Source organism: Blastomyces dermatitidis (genome assembly GCF_000003525.1).
Source record: "Blastomyces dermatitidis ER-3 genomic scaffold supercont1.8, whole genome shotgun sequence".
NCBI lineage: Eukaryota > Fungi > Ascomycota > Eurotiomycetes > Onygenales > Ajellomycetaceae > Blastomyces > Blastomyces dermatitidis.
This window is the reverse complement of record NW_025544781.1, coordinates 2,002,121-2,028,385: the sequence shown is the minus strand read 5'-3', so window position 1 is coordinate 2,028,385 and position 26,265 is coordinate 2,002,121. Positions and strand designations below refer to the sequence as shown.

The 26,265-nt window shown below is 46.2% G+C and overlaps 8 protein-coding genes across 8 annotated transcripts; 4 read left to right on the top strand and 4 right to left on the bottom strand.

The window, feature by feature from the left end:
* Positions 1-1,301: 1,301 nt before the first annotated feature.
* Positions 1,302-2,370, bottom strand: BDCG_17504 (uncharacterized protein). Its single transcript, XM_045426616.1, has 2 exons — positions 2,002-2,370; positions 1,302-1,910 (listed from the first exon to the last, which is right to left on the bottom strand). Exon 1 carries the CDS (start codon positions 2,221-2,223, stop codon positions 2,020-2,022), a length of 204 nt encoding a protein of 67 aa, XP_045282093.1. The 5' UTR covers positions 2,224-2,370; the 3' UTR covers positions 1,302-1,910; positions 2,002-2,019.
* Positions 2,371-3,293: 923 nt separating this feature from the next.
* BDCG_07364 (uncharacterized protein) lies at positions 3,294-4,240 on the bottom strand. Its single transcript, XM_045423156.1, has one exon. The coding sequence runs from the start codon at positions 3,942-3,944 to the stop codon at positions 3,630-3,632; it is 315 nt and encodes a 104-aa protein (XP_045278614.1). The 5' UTR covers positions 3,945-4,240; the 3' UTR covers positions 3,294-3,629.
* Positions 4,241-4,648: 408 nt separating this feature from the next.
* BDCG_07363 (uncharacterized protein) lies at positions 4,649-6,519 on the top strand. Its single transcript, XM_045423155.1, has 4 exons — positions 4,649-5,119; positions 5,229-5,345; positions 5,516-5,716; positions 5,839-6,519. The coding sequence occupies exons 1-4, from the start codon at positions 4,861-4,863 to the stop codon at positions 6,123-6,125; spliced, it is 864 nt and encodes a 287-aa protein (XP_045278613.1). The 5' UTR covers positions 4,649-4,860; the 3' UTR covers positions 6,126-6,519.
* A 963-nt stretch (positions 6,520-7,482) lies between these two features.
* On the bottom strand, positions 7,483-9,875 carry BDCG_07362 (uncharacterized protein). The gene is made up of 3 exons (XM_045423154.1): positions 9,244-9,875; positions 8,326-8,953; positions 7,483-8,172 (listed from the first exon to the last, which is right to left on the bottom strand). The coding sequence occupies exons 1-3, from the start codon at positions 9,605-9,607 to the stop codon at positions 7,893-7,895; spliced, it is 1,272 nt and encodes a 423-aa protein (XP_045278612.1). The 5' UTR covers positions 9,608-9,875; the 3' UTR covers positions 7,483-7,892.
* Positions 9,876-11,202: 1,327 nt separating this feature from the next.
* On the top strand, positions 11,203-14,360 carry BDCG_07361 (leucyl aminopeptidase). The gene is made up of 3 exons (XM_045423153.1): positions 11,203-11,854; positions 11,927-12,667; positions 12,765-14,360. The coding sequence occupies exons 1-3, from the start codon at positions 11,672-11,674 to the stop codon at positions 12,996-12,998; spliced, it is 1,158 nt and encodes a 385-aa protein (XP_045278611.1). The 5' UTR covers positions 11,203-11,671; the 3' UTR covers positions 12,999-14,360.
* Positions 14,361-15,645: 1,285 nt separating this feature from the next.
* BDCG_07360 (uncharacterized protein) lies at positions 15,646-17,088 on the top strand (the record flags this gene model as incomplete). The annotated part of the gene is made up of 4 exons (XM_045423152.1): positions 15,646-15,676; positions 16,083-16,296; positions 16,377-16,816; positions 16,889-17,088. 4 exons carry the CDS (start codon positions 15,646-15,648, stop codon positions 17,086-17,088), a joined length of 885 nt encoding a protein of 294 aa, XP_045278610.1.
* A 1,961-nt stretch (positions 17,089-19,049) lies between these two features.
* BDCG_07359 (chitin synthase 2) lies at positions 19,050-24,604 on the top strand. Its single transcript, XM_045423151.1, has 6 exons — positions 19,050-19,294; positions 19,352-19,897; positions 20,429-22,206; positions 22,319-22,503; positions 22,592-22,758; positions 22,828-24,604. The coding sequence occupies exons 2-6, from the start codon at positions 19,626-19,628 to the stop codon at positions 23,774-23,776; spliced, it is 3,351 nt and encodes a 1,116-aa protein (XP_045278609.1). The 5' UTR covers positions 19,050-19,294; positions 19,352-19,625; the 3' UTR covers positions 23,777-24,604.
* On the bottom strand, positions 24,384-25,732 carry BDCG_07358 (uncharacterized protein). Its single transcript, XM_045423150.1, has one exon. It carries the CDS (start codon positions 25,040-25,042, stop codon positions 24,731-24,733), a length of 312 nt encoding a protein of 103 aa, XP_045278608.1. The 5' UTR covers positions 25,043-25,732; the 3' UTR covers positions 24,384-24,730.
* Between the last annotated feature and the right edge of the window lie 533 nt (positions 25,733-26,265).

The window sequence follows — 26,265 nt, the reverse complement described above, 5'->3', positions numbered from 1 at the left end:
GAGTGTTTCTGTCATGCCTGCTGCTTGAAGTTTTGGAGAGGATTTTATTGGGAGAGATGCAACCACCTGTCTATGCTCTTTATAATGAGATAACTTAGTTTTTAAACCATGATGCTTCAGATCTATTTGAACACTACTTGAGATGAAAACTCAAGATAGCAAGAGAATGTGATCTCAGATTGTCAATAATTAGTACTTCGTCTTAAAGAAATCATCCGTATAATGCTTTTTTTCAGAAAGCAGTTAATTAAGAGAAAACGTTACTATAAAGTCTTAAAATGCTGAAGTTGCAAGATCATAACTATCAGAGAGGGTAAAGATTGAAAAATTCTAAACACATAACTACTACTAGAACACTGTAAATAGACTATTCAGAGAGTTAGTCACTTCTAACCCAAGTTTTGATTCCTCTACCATGAACCTTGAGAATTATCTGAAATTTGTATCATCTCTTGTAGTTGAAGCTGTCATAGTGTTTCTTGTGAAAAATAGCCTCTGGACCAATATTTATACAGCTATTTTACTAGATTCTTTTCGTTTTCAATTGACTCTGTGCCAATACGCTAATTTACATAAATGAGGGTTATTTATGTAACTGTTTATATCAGGGGTGTTAGTTGTCTTACGCTTTTGTAGATTGCACTATCATTATTTTAGTATTCTCCACGTTAAACGTAACTATCGCACTAAATTCCTCCCCTCCCGATATCAGCTTGCGAAGTGGCTTGAGCAAGCTGTGGATTCAATCAATCTTGCCATATATGTACCTGAACGACAACGATCACAATATCTCTATCAAAATGAAGAAGTCGTACTTGTGCCACGCAAATCTATTCCCACCATCTACTGAGCCTATTCGGAAACCCTGCATAGTTCTTTTCCATTGTTACTCTGAGCGGGAACCCCCTGAGCGATCCCTGAGCTAGTGAGCGGAAACATCATAGAGAGCCTCTGTTTTTCAAGAGCGGCGTGCCCTAACTATCGCCTGAAAAGGGTTTCCATGATTTAAATTCATCCGGTTTGAACCCACGGTTTCCCCAATGCATGCCCATGCCGACACGCCCTGCTGGGCAAGCTATTTTCAAGTCTATGGCCTGCTCTACAATTGCACTCGCCAGCTCAAGACTTGCATGAAGAACTCAATATCCCCTGAATAAGGGAGGCATTGCATTGGATATCAACCCATAAGTCTCGGCAGCTAGCTAGGGGGAAATAAGCCAACTATCTTGATTATATTGCACTGATAACCGCCGGATAAAAGCAGAAGCGAGCTGATAATATACATACACTGCTGCAAGGGTGCCGAGGTGAAACAGATCTGGAATTATCTAGGTCTACTTGGTCCGACTGAGCCCGACAAATGAACTCATTCCCCATAACACTTTATCGACTAGATAGATATGGATGAGGAGAGAGTCTATCAGCCCAATGCTTAGGCCACGATCATTTCCGAACTCTTATACATGGTGAGTGAATGTATGTACATACATGTATTTGAGTGAGTGAGTATATATTACCCTGGCTATTTCCTGCTAGCCGATGTTATTTTTCAGTGAGAAATGGCTTGAATCTCACTAATAATATATTGCTAGTAAAAGGTCTGTAGCATTGACAGGATCACATCAATCCGAAATTAAAACGAGATATACGACCTCCATTTTTTCACACAAAGGAAGACTTCAAGGAATGATCGGTAGCCCCACCATGAAAAAGGCTCTTCTCAAAACCCCCCTCCCCCCCCGCCTCCCCCCGACGGCAATCATCCCTTAGGTTCGAAATAGGACACACAACCAGTGAACATGACAAATTTGTGAACTAGGGCCAACTATCCTGAGATCGACACGCCCGTCTTATCCATTTTCAAATCGCTCTCCATGGCCAAACGGAACTAGTCATGGACATGGGGTCTCCTGTTATTTCTACCATATCAGCTCACCGATCCCAAGTGAAAGTGCAGGAAACCCTTATGCGGCTGAAACTAAATGAATCAACTGCACTTACAGGGTTCTTGATAAGAGTTCACTCGCTGTCCTCGTCCTCAGGCTCTTCATCCGGAGCTTGTCGGCCCTTGACAGGGAGTGCACCGCCAACCACGCTGCCTACAACGGGAAGGTTGCCAACGACGCCGGTGACGGAGTCGAGTGGTAGTGGCAGCTGTGGAGCAGCCGTGGTGGTGGCAGCGAGCGTGAGGAGGGTGGCAGCGAAGGTGTAAAGGAGCTTCATGTTTGGATATGTCTTCTTTACCGATAAGTTTACGGCGTAAAAGGGAAGGGTAGAGAAGGCGGAGAAGAGCAATATAAATCCGAGAGTCTGGTGCTAGGTACAGTGGTTTCTTGGTAGGAAATGTTTAGGAAAGAAAAATATGTGGAGGAAAATGTGGAATGCAATATAACTTTATACAAAAAAAGGTCTGAACTACTATGTAAGGGGCTAGGAGAACTTATTTTTTGTGAACGCTACATGCAGCCCCTTTTCTTTTTTCAACTTCAATGTTACTCAGGAGGCGGAATTTCGTGTTGTACTATATCATTTTATTTTATATAGATGTCCCCTTTCAGCGTTTTTCAGGGCATAACACGAAGATTGTAATCTCCATTTGTGCTCTGGAATTACGTCGCCTGCTGTGTCCATCCTCTCCCTCCCTTTAATAACCCCCTATCTTCATCCAGAAAATTCTTTTCGCCTCTAGGAACGACAACAGTAAGACATCAGAAAGTAGTTGTCCGGAAATATTCGATGAACAAGACACCTGCTCATGACGTAGATACACACGTACATACATGCCTGACAACTTCCCCTGAGAATATTTATTTCGATGTGAGTTCCCTTACATGTTTCTGATTCGAAAGTATGCTACCACTTGCAAGCAGTGCCTCGGCGAACTTGTATATAAGTCAGTCGCCATCCTGCAGGAGGGAAGACAAGGCACTCATTTCGTCCCTCGGCCCAGAGCTTTTATTTCTAAGTATATGATTGAGAATGATAGTAGCAAGCAGCCGTGGATTGCCCCTTGCTAGGAAAGAAAAGGAGCCAAAGCAGGTAGAAAAGCACTGTGGAAGAATAGCTAGTTTCTAAGATACCACTAATTTCTAGACACTTTTTGAAGGATATATAGGTGCTCTCGCCCTTAATTAACAGATATTTAACTCAGTATAAGAAACGAATCAAACATCCAAACCTTTCTAAATATATAGCTGGATATACCAAGTCATTAGATTAAGAAAAACGTTGTTCTTTTTGTGTCACTGAATCAATCCATAGATTTGATCTCATTCCCCCAGTTCTAACCTACAAAATATAAAAAAAAATAAAAAAAATAAAAAATAAAAACACCAGAAAGTTGCCTCCCAGTCCTCACTCCCTACCAACACGATTAAACTATGAATTTCCTTTGCTAGATTCTTAGGCTCCCCCATCGAAGAGTAAAATCCTTTCCCCACCTACCCAGATGCGCTGTTACTCCTATCTTTCCCATCACCCAGCAAGCCCGAAAATGTCCAAAGATCAATCTTGCACCCGCCCCACGTCCGCTTCCTTCATGATATGCATAACTTTTCCAGTCCACCGAAACAACCCCTCCTCGCAAGCAAACCGAAGGAACATCTCACCCATTCATTCAATCATCGTGCTTAGTGCCTAGCAGCCAAAGCCCCAGAAGCGGGCTCCTTGTTATCCATAAACATAACCTCTTCCTTGGGGCTGGCCCACATGCCCAATTTCGGAAGGCGTTTGTCGATGTTATTAGGTGCTTCATCTTTCGGCACAGCACGGCGTTGCGCGGGCTCTTCTGCGCCGGCTTCATTTGGGGCGCTGAGCCAGGGGATCTCGAATTGGTCCATTCGCTTGTTCAATTCGTTGGCGTTCTCGGCTGAGATTGGAAGAGCGGAGGCGATTGCGGCGTGAGCGAGAAGCAGGAGGGTGCTCATGGTGTGAGATAGCCGCATTGTGTGTTTTGAGAAAGACAGGTAGACTGGGTAAGCTGTTTTGATAGAGGAATCCAAGAGGAAGTGATGCTGGGATAGCAAAACGGGTGGAATATTACGGAATCGAAGGGGGTTAGGAGGCTTTCTCGTTGGTTACACAGGCATACTCGAGGAGCTAAGGTATAAATACTTAACGGAGGAGAGCACTCTTCCAGTGCGGTATCACAGTTTATTATTAAATAGTCAGTGCAGGAAAACGGATGGCTAGGGTTCAACAAGATCTTCAACTGCGCCCTACGACCATCGACCATCCATGAACGAGAGAGGGTCATTACAGTTCATCGAGCATCCCTTTTCCATATGCAACTGGTCTAGGATCTCTTGTGCAATTGCCGACAAAATGAGTCAGCTGGTCCAGTAAGCGATGCTCGGAGGGCGATTTCCGGTTGAAAATTGGCTATGGCAATGTTCTTGATGGTGTTGATGGCACTTCTCAACTTCTCAACCTTTTGCTGAGAACGAAAGGGAGCGAAAGTTGAAAGGGAGGGAACCATAAACATGGTATCACATATCCAAATGCATGGCAATCTTATCCGGCTACTATGAAATGCCATTAATGGACACGTCACGGCAATACCGAAACGGGTTGCCGTGTAATCCAAAGTTGCATCTGCGAGTAACACCAGTCACCGACAATTCGCGACATAAGCGCCGGCTGATTCGGAATTGTGACACCTATATGTCCAGCCTGGCGTGGACAACATAAGATCAAATAAAGAAATCGTAGAATTGAGAAAACGGAAAAAAAAGCCAATGGGCAATCAAGTAGAAGAATTAAGACGAAAACTGCTGTCCCGCCGCAGAAATTCTCCCACAGTAATACACAGCACTTTCTTCAGATACTGTTTATCTAGCAATAGAGGAGCCAAAAGCAGTCATGGGAACCAGTAATGGTTATCACATGGTCGAAAACGAGCATTTGCTTCATGATGATAATAATCATGAAGTAGAGAAGGGGATAATATCACGAGAAAACTGGAGGGAAAACTGGAGATGTACTTGGGAAACCTCAGCCAAGGCTCTTACGACACTCAACATATTCCTCCTGGTCGTCCTGGTGTCAATGTTGGGGGTTTCGTCAGTGACAATCCGGCAAAAATGCGTTCCTGATACTGAACTGCCTGCTCTGCCCTACTGTATGTAATACAGACCCTACCCTCTCATCACCTATCTTCTCCTGTCGTCGCCCTTTCAATTCGGAACATGCGAGCTGATATCTTGTCCCATTTGAACTCCCTTAACCAGCTCCCGTAAGAGAAGATGGTTATGTCCGATATGTGAACAAGCGCTTCGCCCCGTCGAAGCTATTCCAGTCTGAAACATCTGACGAACTAGAAGCAGCATGGAATAAGACGTTGGGATGTAAATCTCCCCTTCTCCTGACTTCCCTTTTCTCTTCTCTTCTTTTGTCCCATTTCTCCTGTGGTAGCAGTAGCAGCAGCAGGAGGGGAAAAAAAAAAAAAAAATAAAAAATAAAAAAAATAAAACAATAGAGAGCAAAAAGTAGTACATGACTAACCAAGATCAAATAGCAACGGACGGCGTGGTCCAGCTACCCAAATCGATAGCCAGCCGGCTTGACCGATCAATAGAATCCTTCGTCGAGCCGGGCCAATACATATATGGCGTCGGCATGTTCCATCAACTGCACTGCCTAAACCGCATCCGCAGAACTTTCTACGCGGATAAATTCTTCCCCGGCGAGTCGAAGGATGATATCGATTTCCATAAAAGTGAGTAGTTATCGATATCAAATATCAATGAATATATCAAACATAAAAAAGAAAAAAGCCACTCACCCCACCCCTACATCAAAAATGAAACTGAACACCAACCCAAAACCCAAAACCCCCAGACCACTGCTTCGACCTCCTCCGCCAATCCATCCTCTGCGCCGGCGATGTCTCAATGGTCTACTGGTGGAACCAGAGTTACACGTACACCGACGAGCGAGGGCAAGAGCAGTACTCGCAGCGGTACCTATCAATGAGCAACGTCGAGAAGGCGCGACACTCCTTCGCCTACTGGGACGTGGAAGCCCGCTGCCATGATACTGACGCGATATATGAGTGGGCAGAGAAGAACAAAGTGAATGTTGGGGTTAACCAGGAGTTGTTTAATGGCAGTACGGGGGATCCGTGATTCGTGATTCGTGATTCGTGATTCGTTTTTTTTTTTTTTTTTTTTTTTTTTTTTTTTTTTTTTTTTTTAATCTCTTTCTTCTTCGATTTTGGTTGCTGTGTGGCCTTTTCGCGTGGATAACTAATTGTGTGCTGAGGTGAGGGGCTAGGGCAACGATGAGTTCATGGACTTTTTTTGTACGCTGCGCATGAACTGCCCTCACCCGAAGCCGTGGAAACATTTCCGTTGTGACTGACTCTACGGAGTACCCCTGGCGACATTGCTGTTTTATTTAGTTATTAGTGCTTCAACCACAAAAATAATGAGAGGCTGGTGAATGTCAATGTCCAATCCACACTCAGTATATTTTCCTCATCATCACATATGGAGTGTGGTAGAAAGTAGTTAAATGCAGATCAAGTACCTAAACTGAAAATAACAAGATGATCATCAATCTAGTTTTGAGAGTTATGAAAGACACCCATGTTAATGTTGTGTCAAAGCTTTTCAGAGACATCTAAAACAAGAACAACATTTTCTCCTTCATATATCTAACAGGAACCAGTGCTGTACTGTGCACTTCATGAAAAACAAGTACATGTGAACTGTATCTATCTCTGGCCGTGAGGACACAATTAGCGCAATACCAATTCTATGCAATCTGATTTGTTGATAACTTATAGATTCACTATCTCATGTTTTCTGCTCTACTACAGTATAGTATGCCCCGGTATTTTCGTTAGGGCCAATTATCCTCATAAATCATAAATAGGATACAGCTTCTCATTCTTATTTTATTATTTCCCCTGTACGTGCCTATACTCATTCTATTATCATCAAGATGGATCTCCTTGCTGCTCTTGAACCTTCTATTGCAACCTCCAGAAGCCCCAGAAGCTCTGGAACCCCCTGCTACACCCTCAAAGCAATTATTAACCCAACAATCACCATTGAGATATCCTTCTCCTTTGCAGTCTTGACTAGACTTATGAAAATGATGCACTTTGAGGAGTAGTTAGAGCTGCCTGGGAATCTGGGATGCTATAACAGTGGAGCAGCTGCAGGAGCTTATAGCAGAGATGCTAGATATTAATATGATTTCTACGTACTGTACTCCGTAGTCTATGCTATATACAATGATGATGAGAACGCGCTCCAAGCGCTCATTAGGGTGGCCCTAACGAAAATTGAGGGTCACACCAGTGTATGCATTCTGCAGTCTTGAAATCTCAGATGTGATTCTTCTCTCTTCTCACTCTGCTCACTCTGAGAGAGAAATATGACTTCTACAGATGATTTTCAATTCTTCAATACTTCTTTTAAATCAGATTGACTGTTTTTTTTATTAAATAGTACAAAAACAGGTGTAAAGTGAAAAGTGAATTGCTATCATCATCTTCAGCTGGGAATTCATACACTCTATTTAATAATAATGATATTAATTACGCAGTAGAGCTAGATTAAATAGATTACATAAATTACATAAATTACATTAAAACACTCCAATACAGCTGATCTCCATATTATCCAGTAGTTTTAGTGTATTTAATACGCTAATGTACACGCTAAAAAATACGCTAATTGTGTCCTCGCGGCCAGACGAGGGGATACTCTACTCCTCATCCCCTCGACCGAAAAAAAAGCCGCAAAAGCTGTGGGAAATATAAAAATAGAATAGCAATGGAAATGAAACTCTTTTGTTCTAGGATAAAGAGGCATAGCACACAACAATCACCAACTCCCGAAATTTACAAGCATATCTCATCTCTCAACTCCGAATCAAGGGAGTCAAGAGACACCAACAGCCACCCACAGCGGCTGAGGGAGTATGCCCTGTCGCTTGACCCTTGCTGCGGTTGCAACATGTCCCCTGGCCGGAGTCATGGACGTGTCGCCATTGCCAGGCAACGTTGACGATCGGGAATGCCGGCGATGATGCTGCTGCTGTTGCTTAGCTGGCGGTGGGTGATTGATGCCAACGTACGTCTCACGACGGGCAGGATTTCCGACGGTAACGGACCAGGTGCGGAGCCCGTAGTAGGAGGCGATGGAGTGGACCAGCCAGCGGCTTTGGTGGGGATTGATTAGCTTAGCCTAAAGAAGTAGGGTGGGGGGGTGGGAAGGGAGGAGGAAATGGTTGAGGAGGGTGAGGTAGAATGGCAGGAACATGTGGGTGGGGAGAGTTTGGGGTAAGGGATGTGTGTATTCAGCCAGAACGAACCCAAATCCAGCAGCACGATCCTCCTCTAAGCTTTCAAACACCATCTTCTCCCCATCTTTCTCCTTATTTAGGTGGCCCATATCGGAATGATTCATCTTCCTCAGACGACCCTGATCTTCAGGTTGATTTGTGGACGCATTGCGCACCTGGCCCCTTCTACCGACGAAGACAATTTCGTCATCGTCGGAATCGCACTTCTTTTCCGTCTCAGTCTCCGTCTCCGTCTTGTCTTGCAGTTTCTCCCACTTGTCCTCGTCAGAAAGGAGCGAGTGCGCACCCTCCAGCTCTACCCCCTCCTCATTCTGCGCCGACAAAACCTGCTTCTCGTAATACCTCTCAACGAACCGACGAATCTCCTCCTCGAGATCCCGCAGCAACCCACGGGCGGCACGGGCATGTTTCAATCTCAACCGCAGCTCCTTGGGGATCTGGGATTGGAGATCCGAGCCACCATCCTTATTCTTGGTCTTGCGGGACCCGTTGCTATTTTTAGCCTGCTCCCGAGCCGCGAAGTGGGAATCCCAGAGCGGAGCTAGGTAATATGGGACCGTACGCCGCTCGTAGGTGGGCTGAACCTGCCAGTCGATCGCAGAGGGCAGTTGGACCCAGGGATTATTAAGAAGGCGGTCTGAGAAACGAAGATATGTGCCCAAAAAATAGTGGACAGTCGTCTTGTCAGTCCCACTTATTTTGATGGTTACAGTGTTTAAGGTGCAGGACCTGCATGGACCATAGTGTGAAATAGACGCGGTGAGGAAAAGGATCATTCATGACAGTTCAATCTTGGGGTTCGATGTTTCACGCCACTGGCACTCAGGGCGGTTACATGCTGCTTAGGCGCATAGCCCTAACAATGTGTGTTGTGTTGTGGGTGGGTTTATGCATGCAGCTAGGCAAGCAGGTGGGTTCGGCACATACCATTCTCCCAGCGTTGTCTCCGGCGGCTTCCCTCCTTGCCTTTGAGGAGCGCATCCCGTCTTTTCAGGCTATCGCGGCGGAGTGGTTCCCTGCGACGATAGGTCACAGAAGAGACAACATCGCCGCTGGTATCACCACCATTGGTAGCCGTCCTTACGCGCAACGGCAAGCTAGTGGGTGGATGGTGCTCGTCGTCGAGAGGGATTGCCAGCGAGACTGAAGTTCCGGGCACTCTAGCGGTGGGAATCCCACCGGCCCCGTCGACATGGATGGATTGGACAGCTTGCTGGGACCAGACAGAGATTTCCCGCGCCTGCTGCGGCGTCAGGGACCCTTCAGCATGGAGAGTTGGATGGATAGCCATGACTACTGGCGCAGATGTATGTCGCTGAGGGTCGAGTGTTCCAAGGCAAAGACAGCAGACGACCCAACAATCAGAAAAGAGAGGGAACGACGGCCTTTGGAGATTATATCAGGGCTTTCCCTGAGATGCAGTAAACGAGACCTAGCTGGACCCGACAAAGGAATGCTGCTGGAGTTGGCTTTTAAAGGGCGGTTGAAGACAAAGGTGTTCAAAAGCTCGCGATTGGTTGGAAAGTGCCAGGCCAATCATACCTAGCCGAGGGTTGAGTCATGAGGCTGAGTCATCAGAATCCGCCAAACCCGGCTTAGCTGGAACTTGGCTTTGGTCAGCTGGTGTGGGGCGAAGCTTGCAGCTTGCCTCCATCTATCATGTCTGTACTCCGTACTCTGTATTATTCCTACCAATTGCCATTCTCAAACTGCTCTACTTGACAGGTTAAGTGGTACATGTACGGAGTATGTACATACATTACCTCTTCATAACATTTCGAGAGATGGAAAGGGGAGAAAAAGGCCTGAAAATGACTCCAGCCAGCTATTGTCGCAACTCCATTTTCGATGACTCTCGCCAACGATCCCTATATCATTATGACTCGAAGGTGATTCTGGGCATTTTTAGTTCAATCACCCGCAGAACGAACCCACCTATGATCATCTCATTGCAGTCACTCTTTGAAAGAATGAAAAGTGAGCCTTTTGAATTCTTGACTCCATGGGTAGACAACAGCTGCAAGGCCCTAGTTTGTCAGGGAAGTTCTTTGTTGGGATTCTTGGGAAGTACATGAACAGTACATGTACAGGTACAGTACGGAGTACATACATGGGAAACACAGTTTATTAACTCATCAAACAACAGCTCTACACACTATGCCTGTCTATCATAGGTGTGAAAGAAGAAGTGAGAAGATCTGAGGTGATGTTACTTTTTCATACTGGAATTTTAACTATCACAATCAGTCTACAGTATAAATTGAAGTTGTACATTTTTATCTACTTGCATTCAGCAAGGAATTCTGGAGCTTGTGAGATGCCTGTCATAGACATTATGATGTCTAGATGACATGAATTTCTTCCTTCTCATAGTATTAGAGTGTGACAATTGCTTTATGCCACTTTCTTTGATGTTGTGGTTTCATTATATTCAGATCACAGGTATTCTGAATAGATCTCTTTCAGAGTCTTTCTTCTTCTCTTTCATCCTTTATTATTAGTTTAAGGTCAAATGCACACTCAGTCAGACAAATACTATTTAACCAAGTTCTACTAGTTTTGCATCACCTGTTCTATATTGCAACTTTTTTTGCTTCTCATATCATTATGCTGGTTTCTGTTGTGAGTAAAATTTATTTCTTCTTTTTGAGCTTTTGCTTGCATCTGATCAGTGAGAGAGGCTTATCAAACAATATCTATCTCTCTTTTTCTTGTTTCTCTTCTCTTCTCTTCAAAATGCTTATACACACTGAGAACCATTTTCATCAGTATGTACTAGGTAGAACAAGCTTGGCAAATTTCACCACACACAGAATGAAGATTGCTAATAACCTTCAAAGCTTGGTTGATATATGGGAGATTCATGACCAGCAGCACGACAGCAACCACAAATGAAGGAGTAGGTATGTGACTGACTGACTGGAAGCTCCAGCTTGTCATTCCACCTCACTTTCTTGGTCGACTCAAAATGCCGAGACCATCGTCGGGTTGAGTTCCGAGGCTCCTAGGGTAGTGGAGAAGACCCCCGGCTTGGCAGCGCTTGCCCCGTCCCGGCTAGACCAACAGTCCCGCGGCTGATCAACCGATAACCGCAGTCAAGGACCTTTTAAAATTTAGCTCACACCTCGCGCGCATCCTCCATTCCTCCAAGACACTCCCCGCCCTCATCCACCTTCCTATCCCCCAGTCGATAAACTTATATATCCCTTACATTATTTCTCTGAAGCCACACTACTCACTATCCTTAATTGTGGATTCGTTCGTTATCTCCCGTTCATTTTCACCAACACACACGTTCATTCCAACGCCTGCAGGATTACGTCAAGGCTGCTTGCCTTAACGACCTCCTCCTACGATGAAGTTCCCCAGCTTCCTAAGTTTGGGTATCGCGGCCTCAACAACAGCTTTAGCAGCACTCCCCGATCAAAAACCCATAGGCGACACTATTGCAGATGTTCACCTTGGGAAGTTTTTGATTGAGCTTGCTCCTGGCGATACTCGATGGGTGACGGAAGAGGAGAAATGGGGACTGAAACGGGTGTGTTTTTCTACATCACTTCTATTTACCCTTGTTTTCATCCGGTGTATTTTGTTACTAATTTTCAAATAGGATGGCCGAAAATTTTTCGACATCACCGCGGAGGTTGAACAGAATTTATTCCCGAGAGCCTTCGCAAAAACCGCCGTTACATTCCCCACGGGTCTTCACCGAACGGTCGAGGTCATGCCTCTAGCCGCCCAATTGTCCAAGGATAATATGTTCAGTCATTTAACCACGTTCACCTCTTTCCATACAAGATACTATAAATCTGAGACTGGTATCCAGTCCGCGACCTGGTTGATGAAGCAAATCCAGAAGACCATCAGCAGCTCCCCAGCATCTAACGCGAGAGTTGAGAAATTTGAACATCCCTGGGGCCAGTTCAGTGTCATCGCGACTGTCCCTGGCCAGAGTAACAAAACTGTTGTAATCGGTGCACATCAGGACAGCATTAACATGTTCCTGCCATCGATTCTAGCCGCACCTGGTGCCGACGATGATGGCAGTGGGACAGTGACTATTCTTGAGGCATTCCGTGTCCTACTTCAATCGGAAGCCATTGCACAGGGCAATGCAACAAACACAGTTGAATTCCACTGGTACTCTGCAGAAGAAGGTGGCTTGTTGGGATCTCAAGCTGTCTTCTCAAAATATAAGCAGGATAACAAAGATATCAGGGCCATGCTTCAGCAGGACATGACTGGGTATTCAAAGGGGACACTGGACGCTGGAGAGCTGGAGTCTGTTGGTGTTATTACCGACTTTGTTGATGAAGGGCTGACTGAATTTATTAAGAAGGTTGTCAACGGGGTAAGTTGCTTCCCAGGCATACTTGCCGTACATACATATGTAAATGTATATTTAAGACTGTTGTCAGCTAACTCCCTCATCTCCGTCAAAACAATAGTACTGCGACATCCCCTTCGTCCTTACAGAGTGCGGCTACGCCTGTTCCGACCACGCATCCGCCAGCCGATTCGGCTACCCTTCCGCCTTTGTGATCGAATCTAAATTCGAGCACTCCAGCCAGCACATCCACACAGGACAGGATACAATCGAGACTCTCGACTTCAACCATATGCTACAACATGCGAAGATGACACTTGGATTAGCCTATGAGCTCGCGTTTGCAGACATTTAAGAGTAAATAGAAACGCTTAGAAAGCAGAAGCGGCGCTGCAAGAGAATTGGATACTGGGATACACGACTAACTCCCTATACGAGATACATAGAGATTTGTGAACATTCATTATTATCATTACTACCGCCACACGCGTTAAACTTTACGCGACTCACTGTTTTTCGATACATTTTCCGTAATTCTTTCTTTCTTTCTTTTTTTTTTTCTTTTTTTTATATACCAGAATGGGACCCCTGGGCGGGAAACTTACAGCATACATAATGCCTCAGGAAGGCGGGTTACCTCCAGCCTCATATCTCTCAACTCTTTACCTCCCTAAAGCCCTCACTCTTCCCCTAACTCAAACTCTCCTCCTGCTTTTACCGCACCTACGCATACATACATCCCTAAAACGCAAACGCCAGATACGACATGCCCCTTCATGTAGTTCCTACACGCCGCACCGGACCATAACAAACAAACTGAACCGAAATGACATCCTAATCATCTGCTCAACCCTATGCATATTCGTTTTCTTTGGGCCTTTTTTTCTCTCTCTTGGTGTTCCTTCTTGTTGTCTTGCATACCCTGGCCCTCAGTTTTCGACTACATCTTCCTTCTACTACTCTTCTTTTTCTTCTTCCTTGAGGGATAGATTGATAGACGATGAATAGAATGAGTTAAAATAACCTTTTTTTCTTTTCTTTTCTCAAGAATTTTCCCGCTCCGGCCCTTGTATGGGAAGGGGAGGGGACGGGACAGGGGTGAGATGGGTATATTCATATTACCACAGAGGATAACTATCTAGACTCTGTCCCTTGTAACTCCGTATGGAGGAATGTAGATCTATCTGAGTTCCATTACCCCTTTTATATTTTTTGGCCCCTTTTCCCCCGCAGTGCAGTGTGTTGGATGGGCATGATGATCACTGCTGGAACAAAGGGAGATCCTCTAGTTAACTTATTCAAAGGAACCAATGATGGCAAGGAAGGGAGCTGATGTTCTCATAGGAACTAAGATAACTTTGATACGGACGATCAGATTTGCATGTATGAGTTCTTGGAATAAGCTGGACAGGCATGAACCTGGAATCTGTTTGTTGATCTCTTTTCTACGCTCTATCATTGCCGTCTGCCCTGGAGGACTGATAATTGAGATATCGTAATCCCCCCCCCTCCCGGCTTTAACTAACCCAACTCTCACCAAGCGCCTGTTTCCCCGTTCCCTGCTCCCAGCCCTGTCCACGAGACCCCTCCCTCCCAACGGCTTAGCTGAGACATACATACATACATACGGAAGTACATACAACATACTTGTTCCTCCTTGCACCAGAAAGGAAGAAGAAAGCTCCAAAAATAAAATAAAATAAAATAAAATAAAAATAAAAATAAAAATAAACTCTGAATGGAACGGGTTACCCGTACAGTAACTACATGTACCGTGTGTAGTTTCAATATCCTCTCCCATCCCATCCCTTCGGAGGATTTTTCGGGGTAGGGCCCATTTCCCTTACAGGTTCCCCTTCCCCTCCCTCCCCCCCGTTGATTTTCCTAAAATTTTTTCGCGTTAGCGGCCCATGACCTTTTTTTCTTTCGTTTGAAACGGGACCCGGGGACAGGGACATGATACTGAATGACTCTATTATTATGGAAAGAACCCGGGGGGGGGGGGGGGGGTTGAGGATGAACGAGACCCTTCCCGTATCACAAACCTTCTCTCATAACGAACTGATCCTTGGCAGTTGATTTCCCCGCCCGCCCTAGGTAACGCAGTAACTAGTTAAGTATGTAGTAACTTATTAACTAGTAACTAGTTACTCCGTAGCGTTACTAACAAGAGTAGGCACGGGGCGCATCAAAAACCATCGCGTTTGTGTTCGTTTTGAATTCAATAAGAAGGGGGATTCTTCGGATAAACTAGCCACAGCGTAATAAATAGTTAATAAGATGCCAAGGATGCCGGTGTGTTTTCCTCGCTTCTTTTTTAAGTTTCAAGTTGTTTGCGTAGCCAACGAGAAGGCCGGATGATGGTCACGGTGTCCTTGGGGGGTTGTTGATGCTTTGGTGCTTGGTTGCTTGGGATGAATTATTATTATTAATGTACTGTTATTACGCAGTATGGGTATGCAGGAGAAGGAGATAATGCGGGGGTGGTTTGTCCACACTGCGCGCGGGCGTTTGGTGGAACCCATCCCGTGCGCCATGATGATGGTGATTGGCAGAGATTGGGCGGGGGGGGGGGATAGGAGGGTTGGGTGATGTCCATCGTCCGTTGTTGATTCGTTGGGAGGGTTTGTAGAAGGGTTTGTAGAGGGTTTGTAGAGGGAGTCTAAAGATGGGCTAAGCTGGCATTGTGCAAGAGCTGCGGTTTATTCCCAGGCTTGTACTCCGTACGTTACTCTGTACCGTGATTATCGAGGTAGAGACGAAGTCACTGCTACAAACAACCGGGAGGGTTCTTTCTTTCCTTGCAGCCGAGGGTTAACTAACTACTTGAGCTACGCTGCGTAGTTAAAAAAGAAAGAGGCAGCAGTCTGGCGTCCTGGCGTCCTGGCGTCTCATTTCTCTTTTTCTCTTCTTCTCGTCGATCTTCATCTTTCTTCATCTTCAAATGCCATCTCCTCTTCTCGTGATCTTCTCCTCTATCGTCTAACTGGCTGTGTTTCTGCATGGTTGGTCTGAGCTGGTTCGTTATCGCAAGTAGTTCTACTACATAACTACAAGTAGTTACTGTACTGATATCAACTATCAACTCCCCTCTTGCGTCATCTCTAAGGTAGCTTGCCACCCCCGGCTCAACCAAAACAACGTCCTTCTCTCTATCTCTCTCCATCTCCCTGTATCTCTCTATAGCAGAGGCTTTGTAATTCCCTTTTATCTTTTTAGGTCCTTTGGTTGCTTCGAAATTTCACGTATCACTAATCCGTTTGAAAACAGCCCCCCCCCCCCCCCCTGAAGGCTGAAAATTCCTTTATCAAAAACCTCCCTCCAGAAAAAAAAAGAAGGGAGTACATGAATGTGTGGATCAACCCCCCTAACCCTATCCCCCCCTAAATAAGAAAGGCTTTAATATTACTCTACTAATATACACTATTATCAACATTAGACAATCCGTTTGCGAAGCGGGAGACATTCAGCAATAATGCCATTACCGCATATCGTGTCCTGACTCCCATCTCTTGGTTGTTGGTGGTCGTCTTTGGCATCTTCTATTCCGTCCGCAGGCCAGGCGATGTACCCAACGGCTTCACCGTGTGGGAACAGACACACCGAAACCCCACCCCCTTCTCGCAGAGTACCGTCGTGACGGGGATTTTCTGGTGAGTTTTGTGGCCATCTAAACAATATACCTAACTGATGCAATTCCCTCCAGAGAGAGTCACGAACTAACAGCTTGCAGGATTATCCTACTACTGTCCCAGCTTGGATACATCGCCAACCTCTTCTCCTCAAACCCCGCAAAAGTAACAACTGCCGCGAATGTCGCCGGCTTTTATATCCTCAACAATCTATTCGTCCTCGCTTTCATCCTTCTCTGGGTTAGGTCCATGTTCTGGGGTGCGGAGATCATTGACATTGCAAACTTGATCAGTCAGGGCATTGTCTATTGGAAACATCAAGATCTGCCCCTGGATATCCACCTTCCCGCAGTGGCTGGCCCGTATGCGTGGACTCTATCGACGCTCTTCTGGAACGGAGCTGTTGCGGTTGGAGGAGACAATACCGCTAAGAGGGTCGTTGCTAATATCTTCATCTGGGTCATGTTCGTCTTTGGCCAGGGCCACATTGCTCGAAGGGCAGATTTTGCTTATGGATACTCCTTGAGCTTATTGACGCTGTGTAAGTTTTAGTACTTTCCGATTTTATACCTACTCTCTCTTCTCAGGCGCTAACGATAAAATCCATCTGCAGCCCTCGCTCTAAAGCAGTTCTCGCTCAAGATCATCTCACTTCAGTGGATCTTCGCCTTCGTGATCTTCGGAGTTTTCTTCACCTCCTCCCTCTCCACCTCTGTTGCCAAATACCACAACAGAAACTTCTTCTTCCGAAGCGTCGCGGAGCCGGCCGAGTCCACTGATCGCGAACGCCAGCCATTGCTCAGCGAGGAGTAAGAATGTGGTATGACCACCCTTGCAACACATGAACCCGAGAGAATTGGGTTTTCTGTTGTTCTACGAACGTGATGGTATCGACATGTTTTAACATTTCCTTTGTCCTTCTCTCCTATCTCCAATCAAACACGCGGAATGGTTTTGTGACTCGACGATCCCTTTATTTGCATAACTTCGAAAACATTGATATTTGAAACGAGGGGGTATATACATAGGCTCCGCGACTCCCCTCCGACTTTCTATTCTGATCGTACAAGTGGCTGTCATGTTGACGAGGAGGAGGATGCTGTGAGTGAACAGTTCAGTTCGACACAGCAAGGGAATAAAATTTACCCCAAAAACCGCAGGAAGAAATTGAAAGTCGACATTTCCCGGAAAAAAGAAGGTGGGAAAAAATAAAGAAATTGGTGGAAATTTGTAAAAGTTGTTCCCAAGGTGACAAGAAATCTGAAAAGTTTCTTTCAATCAGATTGGAATTAGTCGAACTTTGGCATACCTTAAATTGAACACACAACATGGTGGAAGTGGGCAGCTGGAAGTACCTGGGGTGAATGAGATAATGCAGTCAGTCTCTCATTTCATCACAGTGGGGAATGAGAATTCCAATCCCCCTTTTGTTTTGTTGCTTGCTAAATCGTAGTTACCTACTATCATTCCCACCCCTGTGGTATTCCCCCCCCCCTTTTTTTTTCTTTTTTTTTTTTCCTTTTTTTTTTGAACTATATTTGGAGTCAATGGCATGTTTTCCCTCCCTTCCCTCCTTCCCTTTCCTTCTATTTTATAACATCATCTTACATCATAATTATTTTGTTGTATGTTAGTGCTTTCATTCTCAACTCACTCTGTTGCCTTAATTGTTGTTATGGCTTATTGCTTACTGCTTAACATATGTTTTATGTTCATTATCATGATACCAGCAATAGGGAAGTAATATACAGGGTTAGTATAGTTTTTTTTTTTTTTTTTTTTTTTTTTTTTTTTTTTTTTGATGGGTACGATACTTTGTATATGTTGTATCTATGTGTTTCTGAGTAGTTAGTACATGTACACGCGCTTAAGGAAAACCCCAATTAAGAATTATTTATTCTCATAGTGAGGTTATTTCATAGATAGCTGTTTACAGTTAACTTCTTACAATCATTGATGTTGCATAAGAAATATTCGGTATACGCTACGCGTGAGTTGCTATTTAGTTACTGCTCGATACAGAGACTGACTCCCCCCTGCACCCAGGCTTCAGCCCTGCGGTCTCTGAACATCTAAAGGCAGCACGGAACAAAACCACCAACCACATAACCACTCCGCCCTCCCATCAGAGACATAAATAAAGGAAAACAGAAACAAAAAAAAAAAAATACAAAGACGAAAATGGCCCCCCAACCCCCCCCCTCATCGCCGCCAACGCCCTCCTAGCCCTCCTCCCACCCCAAGACGACCACGCCGTCGTCAGCGCCGGCGACAACGTCTCCACTTCACGGGCGGGCCGTGCGCGGAGCTGGTTATGAGTCCGTGTGGGCGGTGCAGGCAGGTGTTGATTGATTATTGGCCGGGGATTAAGGGGAGAGAGGAGGTTTTTGGTTTGATAGTTAACTACATATGATATGTCCATCGCAACAGATCAATCAGTTCAAAAGAACATTACTCAGGGCGGCTGGCTCCGGCTCTGAGCCTGAAACGTCCAATAATAATAAATAGTTAACTACCGCTACCATGGTTCCATCCCACATCGCGCCGGCAGTTGGAATCCTGATCGCGCCAAGATGACGTCAGAATTGTCATTAGTTAGCAGGGACAGGCGAGGCGATCGCTGTGGCAACCCCCCGAGGTGGGGCCGCTACAGGAACAAAGCGCTTGTTAGTCAGCCGCACTAGCGCCGTTGTCACAGCAACCACGAATTTACAAACAAAAACACGTGACATCGCTTCTCTCGTCCGTTCTTCTCCTCTATCTTAACTCATCCCACCGTCCGTCCCTGGCACGTCCCTGGCACCACGCTCTGCCGTCTTATCTATGCGGTTATTCTTTTAGCTGCACACCTTTTTGTTATACACCTCTGGCGCATTCTTTTGGAAGCGTGACTTCTGATATTTGTAACCCAATTTCTTACTCGCTACTACTCCGAGTTATATACATCACGGGCAAAAGCTTGATTTACTCCCCCGCCAGCGGCTGATGCGATTGACGCATTAGGCGTGGCCAGCTTCTGGTACCATCATGTCTCCCTTATTTCTAAGTCGAAACGATCAAAACTAACTTTCCGCAGCAGCTGCATTTCGCTGCGACGAACGACTCCATCGTTGCGCCTTTGCGTTGCCTGGATACCTACCTATCACCGCCCCATTCCACAAAATCACTCGTCACCAAATTGCGCGACGTGAGAATATAGTATACAAAACGTTCATAACATCTTGTCTGCTTAAAACCGCATGCTTCAGTGTCTGGTGGCAGAATTTTGAATACCCTATATAACTAGAAACCTTCCCCCCCGCCCGGAAAACGCCGGGCAATTACGGCGACACAGGTCTAGATTGTCAACAATGGATACGTTCACATCCCCCCACGACCGGCCCGCGCCCCCGATGTACGATGAAGACCCCCCATCATATGCCTACCCCGGCGAACCCTCTGTTATCGATGCTAGCGGCGATAATATGACAACATCAACTCCCACGATTGTACGAGGCAATGCCGCGTCCATGAGACTTTTGCCGTCCGGCGAGAGCAATTTAGGCAACGGTGGAAATGACGCATCTGAACTGGGGAGCGCAAGAAGATTTAGAAAGCGCGAAAATCCGCTTTCGCGTCAACAGTATGTAACTTTGCGGGACGATTCTCCTGCTTTCAATATCTGTACCCCAACTTCTACTTCAGCGAAGGGATTCCCACGCTCCGCCATGGTAAAAGGAAAAAGCACCGAAGATAGCGTTCAGCCAACCCAAGATAAGGGAATTCTTCCATCAGGCCCAGCCCCTCGTCTCAGTCACCTCTCAATGGCGCCTGCTGGTGAGGCGTTAGACCTACCAACAATTCCCCCTACATGCAAAAAACAGTTGCGCGTCACCTGGAAGGACAAGTCTCTTGAGCAAGAACGGAGTCCGATCCAGGGTGGCCTGGGACGAACGAAGACTATATGTCGCAGAAAACCTCGGGTTTCAGATATGGTTCCCGAGCCGCTCCGTCTTGCCTCCCCTAAACCCCCAGCCCATTTGTTACCCAAGCGCGTAGATGGGCTTACCAAATCGATTACACTATCATCCCTTGAAAAGCAACTAAAGGCCCAGCAATTTCCTAGCAGTGAACAATCCAAATCGGATATTTTAACTGACAATATACACATTAGAAGCCCTATATCTATGGTTCGGCAGTCGCCGCAGCGATATCATCCACTTCATCAACAATCTGCCTCCACCTCATCCCTCTCTCCCTCCCGCCCGTCGTCAAGCCTTGGCCAAGCGCCCAGTATGTTGCCGTTAGACTCTGTGGTGGTGGACGGCCTCCATCTTCCTCCTCGATCAGGTTCCCCAACACGGCCCTGGACTCCGTCGCGAGGTTCGGAGTGGTCGCGACAAAATGCTCCCCCGAGTGTATCCAGTGTAAATTATGAACCCCCAGATATCAATGGAAGCCCTAGACCAGGAACTCCCAGTTCGAGGTATGGCGGCAGCCCGCGACGGCCACTGCCACCAGCCCCGTTGTTCACTGGGGTTCCGGCGTCAACTAGTGGTGATAGAAGTATTGATATTGCCGACGGAGATGGTGACGATGATGTGGACGATCCTTTTGGTGGTGGAGGGAGATCGATAAATCAGAGAAACGATACTCGTGCAAGTGTTCAGTCATTTGATTCCTATGTCACCGACTCCACTGTTGTTACGGATGAAAAAGACGTAATGAGTAAGGTTGACTTGGACGATGATGAGGATGAGGAGGCAAATCTGAATGTTCATTATGGCCCTGCGCCAGCTGGACGTCAGGAGCGGAGAGGAGTGCGCAAGGCGCAAATGACGAAGAAGGAAGTCCGGCTTATCAACGGAGAGTTGATCTTGGAGTGTAAAATCCCCACAATCTTACACAGCTTCCTTCCCCGTCGCGATGACCGCGAATTCACACATATGAGATACACGGCTGTCACCTGCGATCCGGATGATTTTACTGTTAGGGGGTATAAGCTACGACAAAACATCGGCAGCACGATACGTGAAACGGAATTATTCGTCTGCGTGACCATGTACAATGAAAATGAAATCCACTTCACCCGTACTATGCACGGTATCATGCGAAATATCACCCATTTTTGTTCCAGAACAAAATCGCGAACCTGGGGTAAAGATGGTTGGCAGAAGATTGTGGTGTGCATCATTGCTGATGGTAGACAAAAAGTACACCCGCGCACATTGAATGCTCTTGCAGCCATGGGCGTCTATCAGGATGGGATCGCCAAGAACATCGTCAACCAGAAGCCAGTCAATGCACACGTTTATGAATACACCACTCAGGTCTCCCTAGACCCGGATCTTAAATTCAAAGGTGCAGAGAAGGGGATAATGCCCTGCCAAATCATCTTCTGTCTGAAGGAGCGCAATGAGAAGAAACTGAATTCGCACAGATGGTTCTTCAACGCTTTCGGGCGCGCCTTGACCCCCAACGTCTGCATTCTTCTTGACGTTGGGACGAAGCCGGCGCCCACTGCTCTATACCATCTCTGGAAAGCGTTTGATCAAGACTCAAATGTCGCGGGCGCTGCTGGGGAGATTAAAGCTGGCAAGGGTAAAGGGTGGCTGGGCTTGTTTAACCCGCTGGTTGCCTCGCAGAATTTCGAATATAAAATGTCGAATATCCTAGATAAACCGCTCGAGTCAGTTTTTGGATATATTACCGTGCTACCCGGTGCGTTGAGCGCGTACCGGTACCATGCCCTGCAGAATGATAGTACGGGCCATGGGCCGTTGAGTCAGTATTTCAAGGGGGAGATGCTTCACGGGAAGAACGCGGATGTGTTTACTGCCAACATGTACCTTGCGGAGGATCGGATTCTGTGTTGGGAGTTGGTGGCTAAACGTGAAGAAAAATGGGTTTTGAAGTTTGTGAAAAGTGCAGTTGGGGAGACTGACGTTCCGGGTATGTTGCCCCTTTTCTTTTTTTTTCTTTTCTTTTTCTTCCTGTTTTTTCCCTATCCGATCGTTGGCACCAACGGTGTTCTCTACATTTTAGCTCATAATCTTTTGTGTAGATTCTGTGCCTGAGTTCATCTCCCAACGACGACGATGGCTCAATGGCGCCTTCTTCGCGGCAGTGTATTCGCTTATTCATTTCCGGCAAATTTGGCGGACAGACCATACAATTCCGAGGAAAATCCTATTACATATCGAATTTGTGTATCAGTTTGTTTCTTTAGCGTTTACTTTCTTTTCTTTGGTAAGTTGGTCATCAAGTGCGGGATACTTCTTCTCACTACGTACCAACGGACTATAACTAATTGGTTGACCTCCTATTTGACCTATAGGCAAATTTCTATCTCACTTTTTACTTCATTGCTGGTGCATTATCGGACCCTACCAATGACCCGTTCGGGCATAATATCGGAAAGTACATATTTGTAATATTGCGATATGCCTGTGTACTCCTTATTTGCCTGCAGTTCATCTTGTCGATGGGTAATCGACCCCAAGGGTATGTGACTTACAGCTGCTCCCTGCTTTCCTCCTGAGCCTTCAGCCACGCAGCTAACAATACTTTCAGAGCCAAGAAGATGTTCATGACCGGCATGGTTGTCTATTGTATAATAATGATGTACACGGTCTTTTCCGCTCTGTATATGGTGGTGACCCAATTAAAGCTCAGTGACCAACCTCTCGAAGAACGGCTGAAGCTGGGCAACAATACCTTCACCAACATCATCGTCTCGACCCTCTCAACCGTCGGCCTATATTTCTTCATGTCCTTCCTCTACCTCGATCCCTGGCACATGTTCACCTCGTCAGCGCAATACTTCGCCCTACTCCCTAGCTACATCTGCACCTTGCAGGTCTATGCCTTCTGCAACACCCACGACGTCACGTGGGGCACCAAGGGCGATAACATGATCCACACCGACCTCGGCGCCGCGCGCACCACGGGCTCCTCCACCGTCGAGCTGGAAATGCCCTCGGAGCAACTGGACATCGATAGCGGCTACGACGAGGCGCTACGGAACCTGCGCGACCGGCTCGAGGTGGCCCCGCCCGAGCTCTCAGAGGCGCAGATGCAGGAAGACTACTACCGCGCCGTGCGCACGTACATGGTGTCGGTATGGGTTGTCGCGAACGCGATCCTGGCCATGGCGGTGTCGGAGTCCTTCACGGAGAAATCGGCAGGGAACAACGGGTACTTGGCCTTTGTGCTGTGGAGTGTTGCGGGCCTCGCGCTATTCCGGGCGCTGGGGTCCGGGGCGTTTGCCATGTTGAATCTTGTTCATCAAGTCATGGAGGGGAAGATGAAGTTCGAGGCGGCGGGGGGGACGGGGTATGGGTATGGTGGTGGGTTTTTGGGCGCTGGGGCTAGTAGTGCTGGTGCGGGGTCTAGCGGGGCGGGAAGCTCTGTTGGGCGGACGTCTGCGGGGAGGAGTGTAGGGGAGACGCTTAGTGATTGGGCGAGTGAGGCGGGATGGACGGTGAAGAGGACGGCGGGAAAGTTGAGATTTTGGAGATGAGGGTCTTGAGATTTTTTCTTAATTTTCCCCCTGCTTTCTTCGTTTTCATTTGCTCTGAAAAGGTTAGTGGATGATTTCTTGTCTTTTTGATGTATATGTTTTCCTCTCTCTTTTTTTTTTTTCTTTTCTTGCCCCTGATTATTTCGATAATGACCCCCCTCCCCGCCTTGGGTTTTCGTGGTGAAATGTTTATAGTTAATGATAGATGATCTTCTTGTTCATGGTTATGTAGGTATACGTTGATGGAATGCTTATTCTCTACCTACTGACTCCTTTTTGTTTGGCTTTGTAACTTTTATGGTTTCTTTCATGGTTGGTTGCGCTGTAATTAGTATATACTCTCTGGGTTTGGAATGGATTGATTTGATTATTTCTCTTTTGTTTGGTGATTAGTTTTTTGATTTCTTTTTTTAAAAGAATAACAGTTTGTTCATCTTTACGTGTTCATCTCTCTGCTTTCACAGATAACTTTTCGGGAATTTGATTCTCTGCCTGTTAAATTTGCTTGCTTTGGATAGGTTGAGAATGAAGATGATGATTACTTATGTGGTAGGGCTGTCTGCTACAATTAAAGCTCGGCATAATAAAGAAGAGTGCCATTTTTGATGTAACAAATGCGAAAGTCAAATTTTGAACAGTTAGTAGGTAGGGAGGGGGCTTTGTCGGAACTTCCCAGTTTAGTTCTTCTCAGTTCCGTTCTTCAAAGCAAAGTATTACTTCAAGGATAGACTGGTATACCAGGACTACATACACTAAATAAGATGTTGCAGGAAATCGAAGCAAATAAAAGCACATCATATCCCAAATCGGCTGTTTCATCACTTTACCCTAGCATATACCAGACATTCTCTTCCTAACCTTCGCGCATATAGACACAAATTTATACTGCAGGGATCCCCTTCTCATAAACGCCGTAGATGGCCCTCAGAGCGCCCTGCACATGGCTAGCTGTTCTCACTTGCTCTTGGCCTCCTTGCCCTCGCCTTCCTTGTTCTTAGCTTCCTTAGATTCAGCTTTCTTAGGCGCCGCTTCCTTGGGTTCGATCTCCTTATACTCCGCAGCCTTCGGTGGCGGTGTCCGGTCTTTCAGTCGCTCTGTATAGTCACAGCCATAATACTTGCGACATCGCGTGCACATAATTTCAACTTTCCGGTCTTCTGTTTTAGCTTCTGCGCATGCGTCGGGGTATCGCGCGTAGGGACAGGGCTCAATCTCTCCGCCTATTTTATGGCCGCAGCCGGCGTAGACGGCATATACGAGGCACATGGTGGTCCGTAGGGTCGAAGGTAGGTATGGGAATAAGGCTAGGTAAATCGAGGAGGGTTTTGTGGATGGCGTTTGGGTTGATGTAAGATGGTTTGAGCTATCGAACTAAATGCGCTTTTTATAGTTCGGTGTATGCATGTAGGTGTAAATTCCAACGGAGGAGTGGGAGGTATATCTAGATAGCAAGTAGTGGTAGATCCGTATAGAGAGGTTGATGTGGATTGAGGTTAGCTTTGAGTTTCTCTTGGAGCCTTTATGACGACGTTTGTAGGTTTGGTTTTGAATGCCGTAGCATGATAGTGGGTGGGAGTGTGGAACAAGGTGGAAGGTTGAACTAGAAAAGAAAAGAAAACGGAGGATACAAAGAAGAATGCGGCTTTTATAGTTCATACTCGTGGGCATATGAAGCTATCGAATTCACAAGCACGGAAGTCATCCACACTTCCCTTCACGAAGGGTTCCGAGCGAGAGGGAAATTACCGTCCTCACGTCTGAGCCGGATATCAAAACGTACTGCGGCTTCATGCCCAGTCGCATATCATTCGCTGGGGCCCCGTCTGTAAGGAGCTATAGGAGCTACCCGCTGTCTTTCTCAATAAGCCAATAAGCTAGAGCAAACTTTGTTAACCGTTGTCTTTCGCAAACAAGTGGGCCTTGTAGACGGAGGGCACTGCCGCTCCACTTCATGATGATCTGAATGTCACACGGATTGGAAAGCGGCATTTCCAACGTCAGACTCCCTCGTTTCCCTCGCCGCAATATTAACCGAGAGTTAGCGAGCGTTGGAAAAACATATAGGTGAAGGTTGGGTAAGAAAATCCTGGATGGAAAATTTCTGGCGGTAGGAAAAGTATGAAAACTGAAAATGCTGGCGCGGTCAGGGGGTTCCCGGAGAAAAGGTATGTATGCATACACTAGAGCCGACTGCCTAGTTTATACTCTCGGCCTATAGTATAGATGCGATGCTGTGAGCGTTATCGGCACGGAAACAACTTTGCCATTCGATTCTGAGCTTGGTTGGGAGAAAACGGGTGCGACTGAGTTCAGAGGATCAAGAGAGGGGGATAAAGGAGAGGAAATGGCAAAAGTCAAAAAGAAATGGACAGAAAGAATAGCGCGGGTTTATATATATATACATATTGCTGGGTAGGACAATATGTTACGCAGGACCTGTTCACCTTTCACAAGGGAGAGGGGAACAAGGAAAGCGAAAGAGGAAACTG

Excerpts from the sequence above, each read along its gene's own strand:
- BDCG_07359 (XM_045423151.1), top strand. The coding sequence starts at position 19,626 with ATGGATACGTTCACATCCCCCCACGACCGGCCCGCGCCCCCGATGTAC. Across the intron at positions 19,898-20,428 it reads AATCCGCTTTCGCGTCAACA|AAGCCCTATATCTATGGTTC; the intron begins GTATGTAACTTT and ends TATACACATTAG. Across the intron at positions 22,207-22,318 it reads TGGGGAGACTGACGTTCCGG|ATTCTGTGCCTGAGTTCATC; the intron begins GTATGTTGCCCC and ends TCTTTTGTGTAG.
- BDCG_07363 (XM_045423155.1), top strand. The coding sequence starts at position 4,861 with ATGGGAACCAGTAATGGTTATCACATGGTCGAAAACGAGCATTTGCTT. Across the intron at positions 5,120-5,228 it reads ACTGCCTGCTCTGCCCTACT|CTCCCGTAAGAGAAGATGGT; the intron begins GTATGTAATACA and ends TCCCTTAACCAG. Across the intron at positions 5,717-5,838 it reads TGATATCGATTTCCATAAAA|ACCACTGCTTCGACCTCCTC; the intron begins GTGAGTAGTTAT and ends CAAAACCCCCAG.
- BDCG_07358 (XM_045423150.1), bottom strand. The coding sequence starts at position 25,042 with ATGTGCCTCGTATATGCCGTCTACGCCGGCTGCGGCCATAAAATAGGC.
- BDCG_07361 (XM_045423153.1), top strand. The coding sequence starts at position 11,672 with ATGAAGTTCCCCAGCTTCCTAAGTTTGGGTATCGCGGCCTCAACAACA. Across the intron at positions 11,855-11,926 it reads AGAAATGGGGACTGAAACGG|GATGGCCGAAAATTTTTCGA; the intron begins GTGTGTTTTTCT and ends ATTTTCAAATAG. Across the intron at positions 12,668-12,764 it reads TTAAGAAGGTTGTCAACGGG|TACTGCGACATCCCCTTCGT; the intron begins GTAAGTTGCTTC and ends TCAAAACAATAG.
- BDCG_17504 (XM_045426616.1), bottom strand. The coding sequence starts at position 2,223 with ATGAAGCTCCTTTACACCTTCGCTGCCACCCTCCTCACGCTCGCTGCC.
- BDCG_07362 (XM_045423154.1), bottom strand. The coding sequence starts at position 9,607 with ATGGCTATCCATCCAACTCTCCATGCTGAAGGGTCCCTGACGCCGCAG. Across the intron at positions 8,954-9,243 it reads GAGACAACGCTGGGAGAATG|ACCGCCTTCTTAATAATCCC; the intron begins GTATGTGCCGAA and ends TTCGTTTCTCAG. Across the intron at positions 8,173-8,325 it reads GATCGTGCTGCTGGATTTGG|CCGCTGGCTGGTCCACTCCA; the intron begins GTTCGTTCTGGC and ends TCCCCACCAAAG.
- BDCG_07364 (XM_045423156.1), bottom strand. The coding sequence starts at position 3,944 with ATGCGGCTATCTCACACCATGAGCACCCTCCTGCTTCTCGCTCACGCC.